This window comes from Suricata suricatta, chromosome 16 (genome assembly GCF_006229205.1).
Source record: "Suricata suricatta isolate VVHF042 chromosome 16, meerkat_22Aug2017_6uvM2_HiC, whole genome shotgun sequence".
Lineage (NCBI taxonomy): Eukaryota > Metazoa > Chordata > Mammalia > Carnivora > Herpestidae > Suricata > Suricata suricatta.
Window position 1 is genome coordinate 53,362,488 of NC_043715.1, and position 14,338 is coordinate 53,376,825.

Consider the following 14,338-nt stretch of genomic DNA (forward strand, 5'->3'; position numbering starts at 1 on the left):
CATGCAACCTCCCAGTTCCTCCATGTGTTCATTATCCTGAAGAGGCTGAGCTGAGACGTGCATTTCTGGTCAAGAGATTCCATTGCCAGGATTTCTGGTCAGGATCCTGGATGTGAGGGAGGTGGTGTCAGACTACTGGTTCATATTTTGGAGCTACTTTTGTCCATGAGTCTCGCTGTTCTCAGAGTGCAAATGTTTCAGTAAGTTTAGGACATGACTCACGTTATTTTCAAGAGCACAGGTGGTGTGGCTGGTGGCAGCTGACAAGGGGATTGAAAGTGTGGGCTGTGATGAGGAACGAATGTGAATTCTGAGACTGGGGGTGTCAGTGGTCCAACGAACAGACCAGAGTCTCAGGGATCATAAAAACAGCAGGGTCAATGTTTACCAGGAGTCACAAGTGTGCCATGCACAGGTACCTCAGGCTCAATCAGCAGCTTGATTCTGAGCAGTCTCTGTAGAGAACAGGCCTCATCATGGACATCTGAGTGAGTGACCCAGACAAGTATTTCAGCACTGCACTTGGTTTCCACAGGTCACACTTCAAGAAAGGCAAGGTGGTCCTAAATCTGCCATAGATTTCCAAGAGACACACTTAACAGCTAGACCCATGGCAGCAACTCAGGAATCTGACACGTGACCAATGAAGGAAGGAAGTGCCTCTGAGTTCAGCTCTGCAGAGCTGGCTCTGACACTCACCAGACCAAGTTGCCCGGGGACACCATGAGGATGCAGCCTACCTAAACCATCAGTGAACAGGGACATCATTTTGAGACACTTTCTGATGATTAGCTTCCTAGTGCCAATGACCTTGGCTGCAGTGTGGAATTTAAAATTCCCTCTGAAGGGGTAGGTACCACTGGGTCTTCTCAAACTGACATGTTGCTGGGACCCATCTGTCTTCACTTGTGAATATGCATTTTCCATGGGACATGGAATCGTGGTGCTCTTCTTACTTTGTCTGAAGTGGAGACCATGCTGACACGTTCCAACACTGGATTACCAAGCCAAGATACTTCCAGGATTTCTAAGAGTTACTTGACGAGAGCTCACTAACAAGCTACCCACTATTTTTTTAAATTTAATGTTTATTGTCAAGTCTGTTTCCACATAACACTGAGTGCTCTTTCCCACAGGTGCCCCCCTCGATGACCATCACCCTCCTCCTTTCCCCCTCCCTCTTCAGCCCTTAGTTTGTTTTCAGTATTCAAGAGTGATTTGCCTCCCTCCCTCTCCCTAACTCTTTTTCCCCCACTTCTCTCCATGGTCCACTGTTAAGTTTCTCCTGTTAGGCCTATGAGTGAAAACACATGGTATCTGTCTTTCTCCACTTGACTTATTTTGCTTAGCATGACACCCTCAAGGTCCATCCTCATTGCTACGAAAGGCCAGATTTCATTATTTCTCATTCCCATGTAGTACTCCATTGTATACATAAACCACAACTTCTTGATTCATTCATCAATTGATGGACATTTAGGCTCTTTGCATGATTTAGCTATTGTAGAAAGTGCTTCTGTGAACATTGGGGTATATGTGCCCCTATGCATCAGCACTTCTGTATCCCTTGGGTAAATCCCCAGCAGTGCTATTGCTGGGTCATAAGGGAGTTCTATTGATAATTTTTTGAGGACCCTCCACACTGTTTTCCAGAGAGGCTGTACATTCCCACAAACAGTACAGGAGGGCGCCTGTTTCTCCACCTCCTCGCCAGGATCTATAGTCTCTTGATTTCTTCATTTTAACAACTCTGACTGGTGTGAGGTGGTATCCCAGTGTGGTTTTAATTTGTATTTCCTGATGATGAGTGGTGCTGAGCATCGTTTCATGTGCCTGTTGGCCATCTGGATGTCATCTTTGGAGAAGTGACTATTCATGTCTTCTGCCTATTTCTTCACTGGATTATGTTTTTCAGATGTGAAGTTTGATGAGTTCCTTGTGGGTTTTAGATACTAGCCCTTTATCCGACATGTCATTTGCAAATATCTTTTCCGATTCTGTTGGTTGCCTATTAGTTTTCTTGATGGTTTCCTTTGCAGTGCAGAAGTTTTTATCTTGATGAGGTCCCAATAGTTTATTTTTGTTCTTGATTCCCTTGCCTTTGGGGATGTGTCAAGTAGGATATTGCTGAGGTTGAGGTAAAGGGGACTGTTTCCTGCTTTCTCCTCTAGGGTTTTTATGGTTTTCTGTCTCACATTCAGATCCTTCATCCTTTTGAGTTTATTTTTGTATATGGTGTAAGAAAGTCGTCTAGTTTCATTCTTCTCCATGTTGCTATCCAGTTCTCCCAGCACCACGTGCTAGAGAGGCTGTCTTTTGTCCATTGGATACACTTTCCTGCTTTCTCAAAGATTAATTGGCCATACATTTGTGGGCCCAGTTCTGGGTTTTCTATTCTATTCCATTGGTGTGTGTGTCTGTTTTGGGGCCAGTACCATACTGTCTTGATGATGACCACTTTGTAGCAGAGGCTAAAGTCTGGGATTTTAATGCCTCCCATTTTGGTTTTCTTCTTCAGCATTACTTTGGCTATTTGTGGATTTTTATGCTCCCATACGAATTTTAGGATAGGTTTTTCTAGCTTTGCGAAGAATGCTGGTGCAATTTTGATTGGAATTGCATTGAATGTTTAGATTGCTTTGGGTAACAATGACATTTTAACAATGTTTCTTCTTCTGATCCATGAGCATGGAATGTTTTTCCATTTCTTTCTGTCATCTTGAAATTTGTCATAAGTTTTATACAGTTTACATTGTACAGGTCTTTTACCTCTTTGGTTAGGTTTATTCCTAGGTATTTTATTAGTTTTTGTTCAATTTTGAAAGGGATTCATTCCTTGATTTCTCTTTCTGTTGCTGCCTTATTGCTGTATAAAAATGCAACCGATTTCTGTACATTGATGTTGTATCATAGGTCTTCTCAAGCTGACATGGTGCTGGGACCCATCTGTCTTCATTTGTGAATATGCACTTTCCATGGGACATGGGATTGTAGTGCCCTTCTTGCCTTGTCAGAAGTGGAGTCCATGCTGACACATTCCAACACTGGATTACCAAGCCAAGATACTCCCTAGGTTTCTCAGGGGTACTTGACAAGAGCTCACTAAAAAGCTACCCACTAATTTTGAGAAATATTATACCATATAGAAATATAGTGGAGACCCCCAATTCATACACCCATGGGGCTTTCCCTTGGAGTTTGCTTCTGTTTACCAAAGGCTCCAAAGACTGACTCTTCACTCACAGAGACGTTTACTGTCTCCCATGAGCCAGGAGTTCGGGGAGGGCTGGGCTTCCTTTCATGTGATGGGAAGCCAAAGAAACAAGGATCTTTCCTTCACTACTAGATGGACTGGGCACCGTGGATATTTTTGTAGAGTTTCAGTGAATGTTCACTTGGGGGACCGGACTCTGAATTTGGTGGGATATGTCAGCCACCCCTCCTGGCACGGAAGTGATACCATGTGAGACAGGGTGATTGATCCTGAGGTCTCTAATCTGCCAACAGAGAGCACATCAGGTGTTTGATGAAACTTTACCTTTGGTCGTCATGTCACCTCTGACTCCTCTTTGCTGTGACCGTTTATTAGATTTTAGGCATTTTTGCTATCATAATAAAGACAAACCATGAAGTATATGTTACCTGATATTAATATTGTTGTGCTGTTTAATTATTTTAAATTGGGAATGGGAAAGAGGGGTGAAAGAATTGGGCAGAGGGAGTGAGGCAAATCATGAGAGGCTTTTGAATGCTGAGAACAAAATGAGAGCTGAAGAGGGAGGGGGGAAGGGGAAGATGGGGTGATGGTCAAGGAGAGGGGCACTTCTCGGGAAGAGCACTGGGTGTTATATGGAAACCAACTTGGTAATGCACTATATAAAAAATTGAAAAAATGCAATGATACTTGGAAAAGGTAAAAATAAATAAATAATTTCCATACAGTCTATTTTTCAGTTCTCTCCTTCAAATCATATTTTCGACTTTATTCTTATTTTTCAACTTTATTCTTACTTCCTACTTCAACGCCTGCATATCTTGACACGGCTTTTAAAAGCAAGTATACATTTGACCCCTTTTCTTTGGACGTGGATGCTTAGTATTTGTTAGGTTGCAACATAGAAATTTCAGCATGACTTGTAAAGGTAATCACAGAGCCTATTTTAGTCTAAGTTTAAACTCCCTCTTGATAATACGGACATTATGCATAAATCCGCTCACAATAGACCAGCATTTTACTGGTGATATGTATTTTTAAATATTACAAATACAGACAAATTAGAATAATACAGAACACAAATCAGTGACACTGTGCACACCGAGCACATTTCTGTACACAACACAGACATCAGTGCACAGAATATCATCAGACCCTAGAAGCCCCCTTTGCTGTCCCTCTCAGTGACCACTCCTAAGGGAAACACTGCTGAACCTGTAACTGCAGGGGGTACTTTTCCTGTTTTCTATTTCATATAAAGAGGATTCATAGAACATTATGTGTTTTGTATCTGACTTTTAACATTTCTTATGCTGTTTTGGATTTTATGGTTGGATATTGCTGGGGGACAAACCCTGGCATTGCTGTATAGGGTTCCATGAGAGAATATCAAACAATTAATTGTTCTGTGTTTACCTGTAGGTAAGTCTAGAGCAGCAAGATTTCAGGAAGAGTTTTCTGAATTGGTTCTTTGGTGTTTGGAATTGATTTTCTGATCTGAATAGATTTAAAATTGCCAAAGAGAGCACTGATAACTGATCACAGAAACTCTGCCCTGGAGACTCTAATCAGCCAGGAAGAAGTAAGGATCTGGGTGAGCATGTATTTGATACTTGCAAAGATTTTTGAAAAACTAACAAACACGGTAACCTTGGCTGGTTGCTCTTAATGTTGCTGTGCAAAGAGGGGAACAAAAATGCTGAGCTCAGAGATTTGAATTCCCAGCTGAAACCTGTGTAAATGACCCCAAGGACTGTGTGTGTCCTGAAGGAGACTGGAGTGTCCAGCTCCAAACCCCATTCTTGCCCATGTGACCAAGTCATCTTAACATACTAGAGAGAAATCTGCTTTCTCCAGATCACAACAGATTTTTGTTTATATTGTCAATACTCAATTGATGGTCTTTAAATATCAGTGGAAACATAGTTTGCTTTTTGTGGCTTCCTTGGTTCCAGTCCTCTTTAATCTTTCCATTTCTATATGAAAACATGATCAACATGCTCATCTCCCTTCATAACATCATGTTCAAATAAATCAGGGACCACTCTCTAAGGATTAATTACCTACAAAACTTACAACTGGCTCGCAGAGACTATGCTGCCCAAAAATGATTTCTCCTCCACATCCCTGGCCAGCCTACTCTTTATGTAGTGAGGGGCAATATTTTCGCAGTTAGATGAGACCAGGCCACCTGCTAAGCCACGTTCATATACCTTTTCCTATAGATTCAAGCCAGGTTATTTTCTTGGAAATTGATTGCTTTTGATTCAAAATCACACACTCGAAGACTACTCTGTAATATCCAGATTGTTTCAAGACCTGGTGTTTATTATTGCATAAATTCTGAAGTGCTTTACAAAAAAGATTAGGAAAACTTCAATTATAGGTGTACGGACAAGATAATTATGTCTCATTACACTGTTACTCATATATCACTTTTTAAAGAAGATGGTCAATTTTCCTGTTTACCCTTCTCTTGTGACACATACGTTGTGTCAGGACTGTGAGGGAGATGAATGAATAATTGGCAAGTGTACATTGTAGAAATACATACAGTCTGCATAGTTTTCATAAGACAAGGAGATTTTATCTTCCTTCTCCAAGCACAGAAGAGCTTGGGTATCTTGGTTACCTTGGAGTTGTGGCTCATGAGCAGCAAGGAGCTGACAGTTGGGAAACTCAAAGACATGATTGCAGCAGTGTTTATCAGGATCAAGCTGGGATTATCAAAAAGACCCACTACAAGTTGAAAGATGGAGGAGAGGGTGTAAAAATAGCCAAAAGTGCTCATGAGAAGAAGGATGGTTTTGGTGGCTCTGGCCTCCGGGGATGACCTGGAGGAAGTGCTGATTCTTCTAATATGTTGGACCCGCTGCTTGTGTCTGTACAGAAGGAGCACCATGGAGCTGCTGGCCCAGAGCATGAGCCCCAAACATAACATATCAGGGAATGCTAACAACACTGCATACAGTAAGTCTCTAGTTTTGTCATGACGAACTGCAGAACAGTATCCAAATTCCTTTCTGTCTGTGATGTTCTTATCATTCAGTGTGCTTGTTAAGTAGATGGGGAAAGTGATATTTACCAACATTTGCAACACCCAACACAGGAAAATAGTGGGGGAAATGTATTTGGGAGCTTTAACTTTAAGCTCTGCCCACCTGGAGTTCACAGGGCTGATCGTGACGGCCTGGTACACACTCAAGGTGCAGATGCTACCAATGGATACCCCCCTCCCCACTCTGTGAAGAAAGAAAAGAAGTTTGCATCCCAGGTCACTGAGGAAATGTTCCCACCCAAATGCTACCATGGTCTGGGGGACTCCTTTACAGAGCAGGGCTAAGAAGTTGGCTACAATCAGGTGCATATAAATGAAATCTGTGGACCTCCACCTGTACTCAGTGAAGGAAAGGATGATATAATGACAGAGAAGTGAGAAATTGCCCAGGATTCCAACGATAGTCTGTATTAAGAGGATCAGTCCCATTGCCAGATCTCTGTTGTCCATGGTCTCAGTTCCCAGTCACTGACATTTGCCTATTGAGCTAGAACTTCCTGCATGGGAGTCTGAGGTGTGGGCCACACATATGACATCAGATGAAATCCATTATATTCTGCTTTCCATTTTTTTGATCCTTGGAAATGCCTACTTAGGGTTTCTTTTCAGAGTGGCTTCTGAGGGCTGAGTGTAGAACTTTAAAAAGCTCTTATAAAGTAAAATCACTCCTGTGAAGGCACTCATGTAAGAACTTCTTTATCCTTCAGAAATCGATGAGGTCAGAAGAACAGTGGCTGTAATTAAAAGATAAAGAGAACAGACACACAGAAAGCCTAAGTATTTGTCCACATGTGCTCCTTCAGGCTGTGTGCGAACTGGGAACCTGTTGGACTGGAGATGGTGAGAGTGCACTGAGCCTCCATGGTCTGCTAGACAGCTAGTTAGCTGTGCCCAGTCAGGAATCAGATCCGTGGTTACGTTTGATTTGATACCTTGTGGTTGATGTGGTTGATTTTAGAGTGATGGTATTGTACAATTTTCGTTACAAGTTCCCATTGACTTGTAAAGCTTTGTTCAACAGGATCATATCAATTATGGGTAAGTCTTAAATATCAGAGGAACTGTGCATGCACTCTGGTAATAGCATACTGCTGTCACCTGTCCCAGGAGAAGTTATGTGTAGTGGATGCAAGAGGAGGTTAATATTAGGATGGCAGGAGAAAAGCTCATTTTCTTTTATGTGAGGAACACAAGTGTAATGGTAGCCCTCACAGGAATTGTTGAATTATCACACATAATTCCATAAACTTTGGACATGAAACACTACTGCATGATAAATAGTGAAAGGACGAAACTAAATTATGGTTCATTTCAGATGATACAATTATCTATTTATTCCTGAGTTAAGGAAAACCATTCTCAGTGTACTCAGATGTATGAACGATACTAATATGAAAGACAGTATTGCCAAATGAAATCTGCAAGGCCTGTATTCCTACACACGTTAGAAATCAAAGTACTAGGTTTTTGTATTGCTAGCAGAATCATTTTTAAATGAGTGGTAAGAACATGATGTGAACCTGACAAGTGCCATCTAGAACTCATAATTTTTATGTCAACCATTCCTTACCTGTTGCCCAGAATGAATGTAGATACACTATAATCCACAGATATGGATGTTTTCAGTTAAGACTTAATTACTGTTCCCATAATTCCATGGTACATCTAGATTGGAGAATACTGTACATCAAGCCATACCATTTGGATACACTTTCTGCACAAGGTCACATGGTTCCTGTACATTCCTCATACTTTATATTATAGAACAGAGTTGCCCGTGTTGTAATCCTGAAAATTCATTCTATGATTTCTATGATGTAGACTGCACAGCAGATTAATTTACAACTCAGTCCTTAAGGACTTAAATATCAGTATGTATTATTACTTGCACAGCACACCAGACATCAGTATGAGTGAAAATTACCTTCATTGCATTTGGAGTCATCAGGGATTGGTGAAGGTCTAGGACCCCGTCTCTCTTTGCTAGCTCAGCTCATGCTTCCAGAATCATTCCACCTTCCTGCCTGACTTTTACAAGGAATCCTGTAATACAGAAAAGATTGCCCTTCTCTGCTGTAGTCTTTCCCCCAGGCTCTAGATCCGCCTTTTTCTATGCAAACACTGCCTGCCAGATGAAATACAAATCCTCACCAATTCCTTCCTGTTGCTGGGAGAGGCTCAGTGTGAAGGGGGTGGCAGCCAGTCTGTGTATGGGATGGGGGGCAGCCAGACACTGAGATATGGATTTTTGATTCTGTGAGGTCACCTCTCTCACAAGGGCAATTATTTCATCTGTAGCCGCACTGGGAGTACAGGCTTGGGAGTTGATGATGTGTCTGAAACTTTTCCACATAGTTGTTAATTGGAAAACAATTATGAATTTCTACCTAGAACCGCATAGGATGCCATTGGAGTGTTTGTCGAAGGCTCCTTGTTCCCTCTTGATTCCTGTAGGCAGATGGGTTCTCCTATTAAGTACAGCAGAATGTACTGTGTTCTGACATATGAGGGATTGCTGGGGAAGGATGTGGTCCCATGGGTTTCCCACTTCCCAGAGAAGTTTCCCAACCCAGAATGACTTTCCTAATCTTCAGACTCCTGAATGGAACCATCGATTTAGGTTATTAGTAGAGAAACAGAATGAGTCAGGATACCTGGGTTTAATAGAAATAAATACAAGTAAAATGAAGAGCATGGTGTAAATATCTCACTATAGGCATCATTTCACCAGTCAAAGTTAGTTAATTTAGACTCCTTAACATAATCTAATGCTAATTTATATGAAGATTATGTAGGAAAATATGCTTGACCATATCGACCTCCAGTGCTAAGAATTAGAGATTGAACAATATCCATAGAGAGAAGTTTCTAAAAGAGTCGGTTAGAGATTAAAGCAGCAGGATCCGTAGGCACCACCAGAAGATGCTACCACTTTTGTAAATATTGGATGACCCAATCCTCAGCTACTTACGTCAAAGGGTTACAACAGTCTTTGGCACATTTTATGTTATTTCATTTCATTTTGATGTTGAATTTTCAGTAATAAGCGCTTACTGCTTTGGTAAGAGGAAACGCAAATTAGGAGTTGAAACTGATCCTTTGGTTTTTCTTACAAACAAAGCCACATTTGATACATGTTCACTATGTAATTACTACCCATTTTCTAGTCAGAGCCATAATGGTGGGCTACTCACATGAATCCTTTACACACACGCAGACACAGACACTCATGTATGTACACACCCACACTCACACATAGTCGCATAGTATTAGACACATCCACGATCACTCATGTACTTACACAATTGCTGTTGAAAGTCTGAAACACTCAGGCACACACTGAACACATACAAACTCACCCTTGTCGATATTAACATTCACCACACTTTTACACAAACTCACAGTTCACGTTAACTTTCATAAAATCAACATACGCTTGCACCATGGGTGTGGGTCTCTTGCTGACATGCTCCTATATAGAAGAGGTCTATCTCTGGACCTCTGGATGCCAAAAATGGGGACCCTTTGATCATTTGTAATCCTTCCTAGGGTCCTACAACCCACAAGGAGAAGATATACAGCATACAGACTTAAAAATTGCATTGGGCATTACCACCCTAGGTAGGATTGTGATGGGAAAATTGGGGTGTGTGACAGGGCAAGTGAGAGAGAGGGCACAGGGAAAGAAGGACATAGGGACTGGATGGTGGTGCAGAGGTCCTGTGGTGAGGGGAGAAGAGAGTGCAGGAGAAGAAAGAAGGCAGAAGGATAAATCCAAACGTGTGCTCAGTGCTGCAGGGACACTGCCACGTTTGAGAGCCCAAGGAGACACAGTATGCAGGGAAGTGAAGGGTATTAGGCATATTGGGATCTGCAGAAAGAGAGACGCATGGTTCCTGAGTATGAAGGTGATGAAGGAGTTAGCTGTGGCCGGTTAATAGTCTGTGACTGGTGAAACAGGAGACAAGGTCTTGGAGGGGTGAAAATTATGGTGGGAGAGAACGAACAGAAATAAATGCGGGCCAGGTGAACTTCGAAAGAAGACACAGTGTGGTCCAAGCCAGATACAGAATGTCTGAAGAGGAGAGGGATTCTGGAAAAGTCCTTGAATAAGGCAAAAGAGGCAAAGGGCGGCGAGGGAAACAGGGAGGATAGTGGTCAGGGAGGGAGCCAGGAAGCCAGATGAAAGGGTCCGGGTAATAGGGTTAGGGAAATTCATCTGGGCATGGAGTGGGTTCACACAGGAGTTGAGGCTGGGACTCCACATGGGGTGGGTGTAGTGGTCCCAGGGAATGGGTGAGATACTGGAATTGAAAGTGGTATATTAGTGAGACAAAGAAGGATCCAGAGGGGGATCTTTGCGGGGAAGATGGAAGGTGAAGACTGTTGGCTTGGAGTCCCTGGAACAGTGGACACGTAGGGACAGATGTCAAAAAGTGATGGGAAGGAAGTTGGGGTTGGATGCAGAAGTCTCATAGGGCTGAGTCCAGGAGAGGGCTGAGTGGAGGTTTAGCAGGTGACTGGGGCTCCTGGGGTTGGGGTGTGGAGGACCACGGTGGGAGAGAGGCATGCAGTGGGGCAGAGGAGCCAGGGAACTGGGAGGGTGGTGGTGGCACAGGACAGATTGGAGACCACTGTTTGACCCCCATTCATTAATTCTCGATATATGGTCAATCATAAGCATCAGGGATAGCTTCTAAGCTCAGGAGGCAAAACTTTTACTCATGTTATATGTCCCTTCACATTATGAAATAGAACATACAGAACGGGAGGAAAGGTGCAGTTTTGGAGAACAAATGTCAGCCGTTCCTTGGGAAATCAGGTGCTGGAAGTGACCTGGTCAGGTCAGGCTGGAGAGCCTGTTTCCTGGTATCCAGGGTCACAAGTGTTTGGAAGAGCTGTCTCTTCACAAACTGTGCATATCTATTGAAGAACTGTTATGGATCAAGGAAATTTTATTCCCCAACATTGATCTGAGGAAGATTCTTTTATGTGTTGTGATATTTCTAAAGACTAACACTTTACTTGAATCATATGAGCCTTTAAAAAAAATTGCTTTAACATTTATTTATTTTTCAGAGACAGAGACAGAGCACTAGTAGGGGAGGGGGAGGGGAGAGGGAGACACAGAATTCGAAGCAGCTGCAAGGTCTGAGCTGTCAGCACAGAGCGCCACACAGGGCCTGAATCCATGAACCAGGAGATCATGACCTGAGCAGAGACTGACTGAATCACCCAGGTGCTCTCATTCATGGGCTTTGCTGTAAGGGGGGGGGGGGGGGGAAGATGGGATACCTGAAAATTTGGAGGATATTCCCCTGATGTTTTTTCATTCTAGAAACCATAAGGAGATGGAACCAGAGATGAGAGAGCTGTGGAGATATTCATTATAAAATGTCACTGATTTCATAATATTACAGGTAGATGTCCAATTGGGGGTTACTTCCTTGCCTTTGTTATGATACCAGGTACAAGGGATTTGGGGCTTTAAGGTTACTAACGTGATGACCTTTCAAAAGAGACATTCCAGATTATCTGTGCATTCAAAGTAATTCCATGCGCCCTCAAAAGAGAGAGAAGCCAAAGAGGTTCAGTAGAGGACGAAATCAGCAACTTGAAGCCTGAGAGGGATTTAACAGACTATCGCTGTCTTTGCGCTGAAGTGTACGGGGGCACAATGGGAACCATCAGAAGGAAAGGAATTGTGCCAATAACCTAAAAGATGATGGAAGTGGATTCTTCTGTAGGCTCTGGAGCCTGAAGTCCAGGCAACTGACACCTTGATTCAGATGGTGACACTGTAATCAGAGGATCCATGCAAGGCCCCGCATGTTTTTAGATCTAAGAACTGTTAGAGAAAACATTTGTGTCTTGTTGTTCAATCTGCTAAGTAGTTACATCAATGGAAGAAAATGAACGTTTATTCCCCTAGCCCCAAATCACAAGGGGAAATCTCAGCCCTAGCATTTGGAGACGGGGCTTTGTGGTAATGCATATGTCATGAGGATGTATGCTCATGAATGAGAATATTGACCCTGTGAAAACGACCCCAGAGAGCTCATTGGCCCCTTCCATCACGAGAGTACACAGGGACAGTATGGCCATCTATGATCAGGAAGTGGGCACAGGAGATAATAGTTCCTAAAATCCCCCCTTGGTGATTGTAAGGGGGAAGCCATCAATGAGGACCACTTTGCCAAACTTTGCCTCTCAACGTGTTGTGTGTGAATTTCCTGCATTTCTGTTGAAACAGAGTCTACAGGAGAACCTACTCCAAGAGATTGAGATACAGCTGCCGTCTGGCCCACGAATTACCATATTCCTTTTTTTAAATCAAGACTTCTTTTTTGTTTGTTTGTTTGTTTTAATAGTTTATTATCAATTTGGTTTCCATATAACACCCAGTGTTCTTCCCCACAAGTGCCCTCCTCCATGACCATCACCTCCTTCCCTCCCCGCCCCCTCCCCCTTCAGCCCTTAGTTCCTTTTCAGTATTCAGTAGTGTCTCATGAATTGCGTCCCTCTCTCTCCCCAGCTCTCTTTCCCCTTTCCCCTCCCTATACCATTGTCAACACGGTCGGTCTGTGGTGGTGCTGATACTTCCCTCCCCAGAACTCTGTTTCCACAGCTTCTCCCCACCCAATCGCTCTTTCAATAGCACTGGAACAATCAAGCAGAGCCCACCTGATCCTCGCTAAAGTCACATCTCAATACAAAGACTATGGGTTCCTCACATTCAGCAAATGAAGGAAAAGAAACTGAACCAGAACAGGGGATTCCTGTGGAGACGGAGGGAAAGTCTGAGGACCCCTCAGGGAAGCCTGAATGAACAGATGCACGTGCCAGTTTTAGGAGGGGTTGGCCTTCCTGGTTGGGGTCTGTGGAGGCGCAAGCTCGGGTATGGGCGTGGCTACAGTCTTGTTGCCCCTGTGCGCATGCATTTCCAAACCAGGGTCACGTGGTCATTGAGGTCCTGGAGGTCAGGAGCTGGTTTAGAGCTGCGGATTCTCCTCTTGGAAGGTAGGTCTCAGGAGATGTGGGCTGGCGGTGGTCTGAGAATGCCTGCGGGCCCCAGGGATGGAGGGGACTGTGTGCTGCGGGTCACTTGCTCTGAGCTCATGACTGCTCCGGAGTCTGCAAGTGACAGCCGGGTGTCAGGGTTGCGTGAGAGGGACTGTTTCAGACAAGAATCTGGTGGTGCTTTTATCTGTTGTGTCTTGGGTGACCAGTCCCTGAACCTGGTGCTGCCTTCAAGGGCATCGAGATTTGAAGGAATGATGTATTCGGTTGAAGAGAGCAATTTGATTGGACAGTCAGTCCAGTATGTTGCTATACATGGAAACATTGAACTAACGGACTATTAAGGGTGTGTGTCTGCATATCAGTTTTATGCAATTTCATACACTATCCAATATACTCTGAAAGTACATACTAGGAGGGTAAGCCTACACCTAAAAAAATTGTTACAACTCGATTGAATATGGTATCAGTGTTTGGGGCACCATGATGGTTCAGCCGTTAATGGTAGGGCTTCGGCTCGGATGATGATCCCACAATTAGTGGGTTCGGGCCCCACATCCGGCTCTGTACTGACAACTCAGAGCCTGCTTTAGATTCTGTGTCTCCCTCTCTCTGCCCCTCTCTTACTTGCTCTCTCTCTCAAAAAGAAACATTAAAAAAATTTTTTTTAAATATCAGTTGGGATAATTCATGAGAATGTATTTTTATGGTTATATAGGTATATTGGATTTCTGTTCTGAATTTAGCAGCCTCAGAGAAATCCCATTCATTTTCTTACATGTCATCAAAACCTGTCTCTTAACTGGATCATCTGGGGTCAAATTTCTTTTAGGCTACATTAGCAGAATTCATTTAAAAAGTGGTTTGTGAGGTGCCTGGGTGGATCAGGAGGTTAAGCCTCCAGCTTCAGCTCAGGTCATGATCTAACGGTTCTTGGGTTGCAACACCGCCTTGGGGTCTGTGCTGACAGTTCAGAACCTGGAGCCCCCTTGGGATTCTGTTTCTCTCTCTCTCTCTCTCTCTCTCTCTCTCTCTCTCTCTCTCTC

The 14,338-nt window shown here is 43.3% G+C and overlaps 1 protein-coding gene across 1 annotated transcript; it reads right to left on the reverse strand.

The window, feature by feature from the left end:
• Positions 1-5,666: 5,666 nt before the first annotated feature.
• On the reverse strand, positions 5,667-6,800 carry LOC115279867 (vomeronasal type-1 receptor 4-like). Its single transcript, XM_029924370.1, has one exon. It carries the CDS (start codon positions 6,720-6,722, stop codon positions 5,667-5,669), a length of 1,056 nt encoding a protein of 351 aa, XP_029780230.1. The 5' UTR covers positions 6,723-6,800.
• Positions 6,801-14,338: the final 7,538 nt, after the last annotated feature.

Coding starts and splice junctions, on each gene's coding strand:
- LOC115279867 (XM_029924370.1), bottom strand. CDS start 6,722: ATGGACAACAGAGATCTGGCAATGGGACTGATCCTCTTAATACAGACT.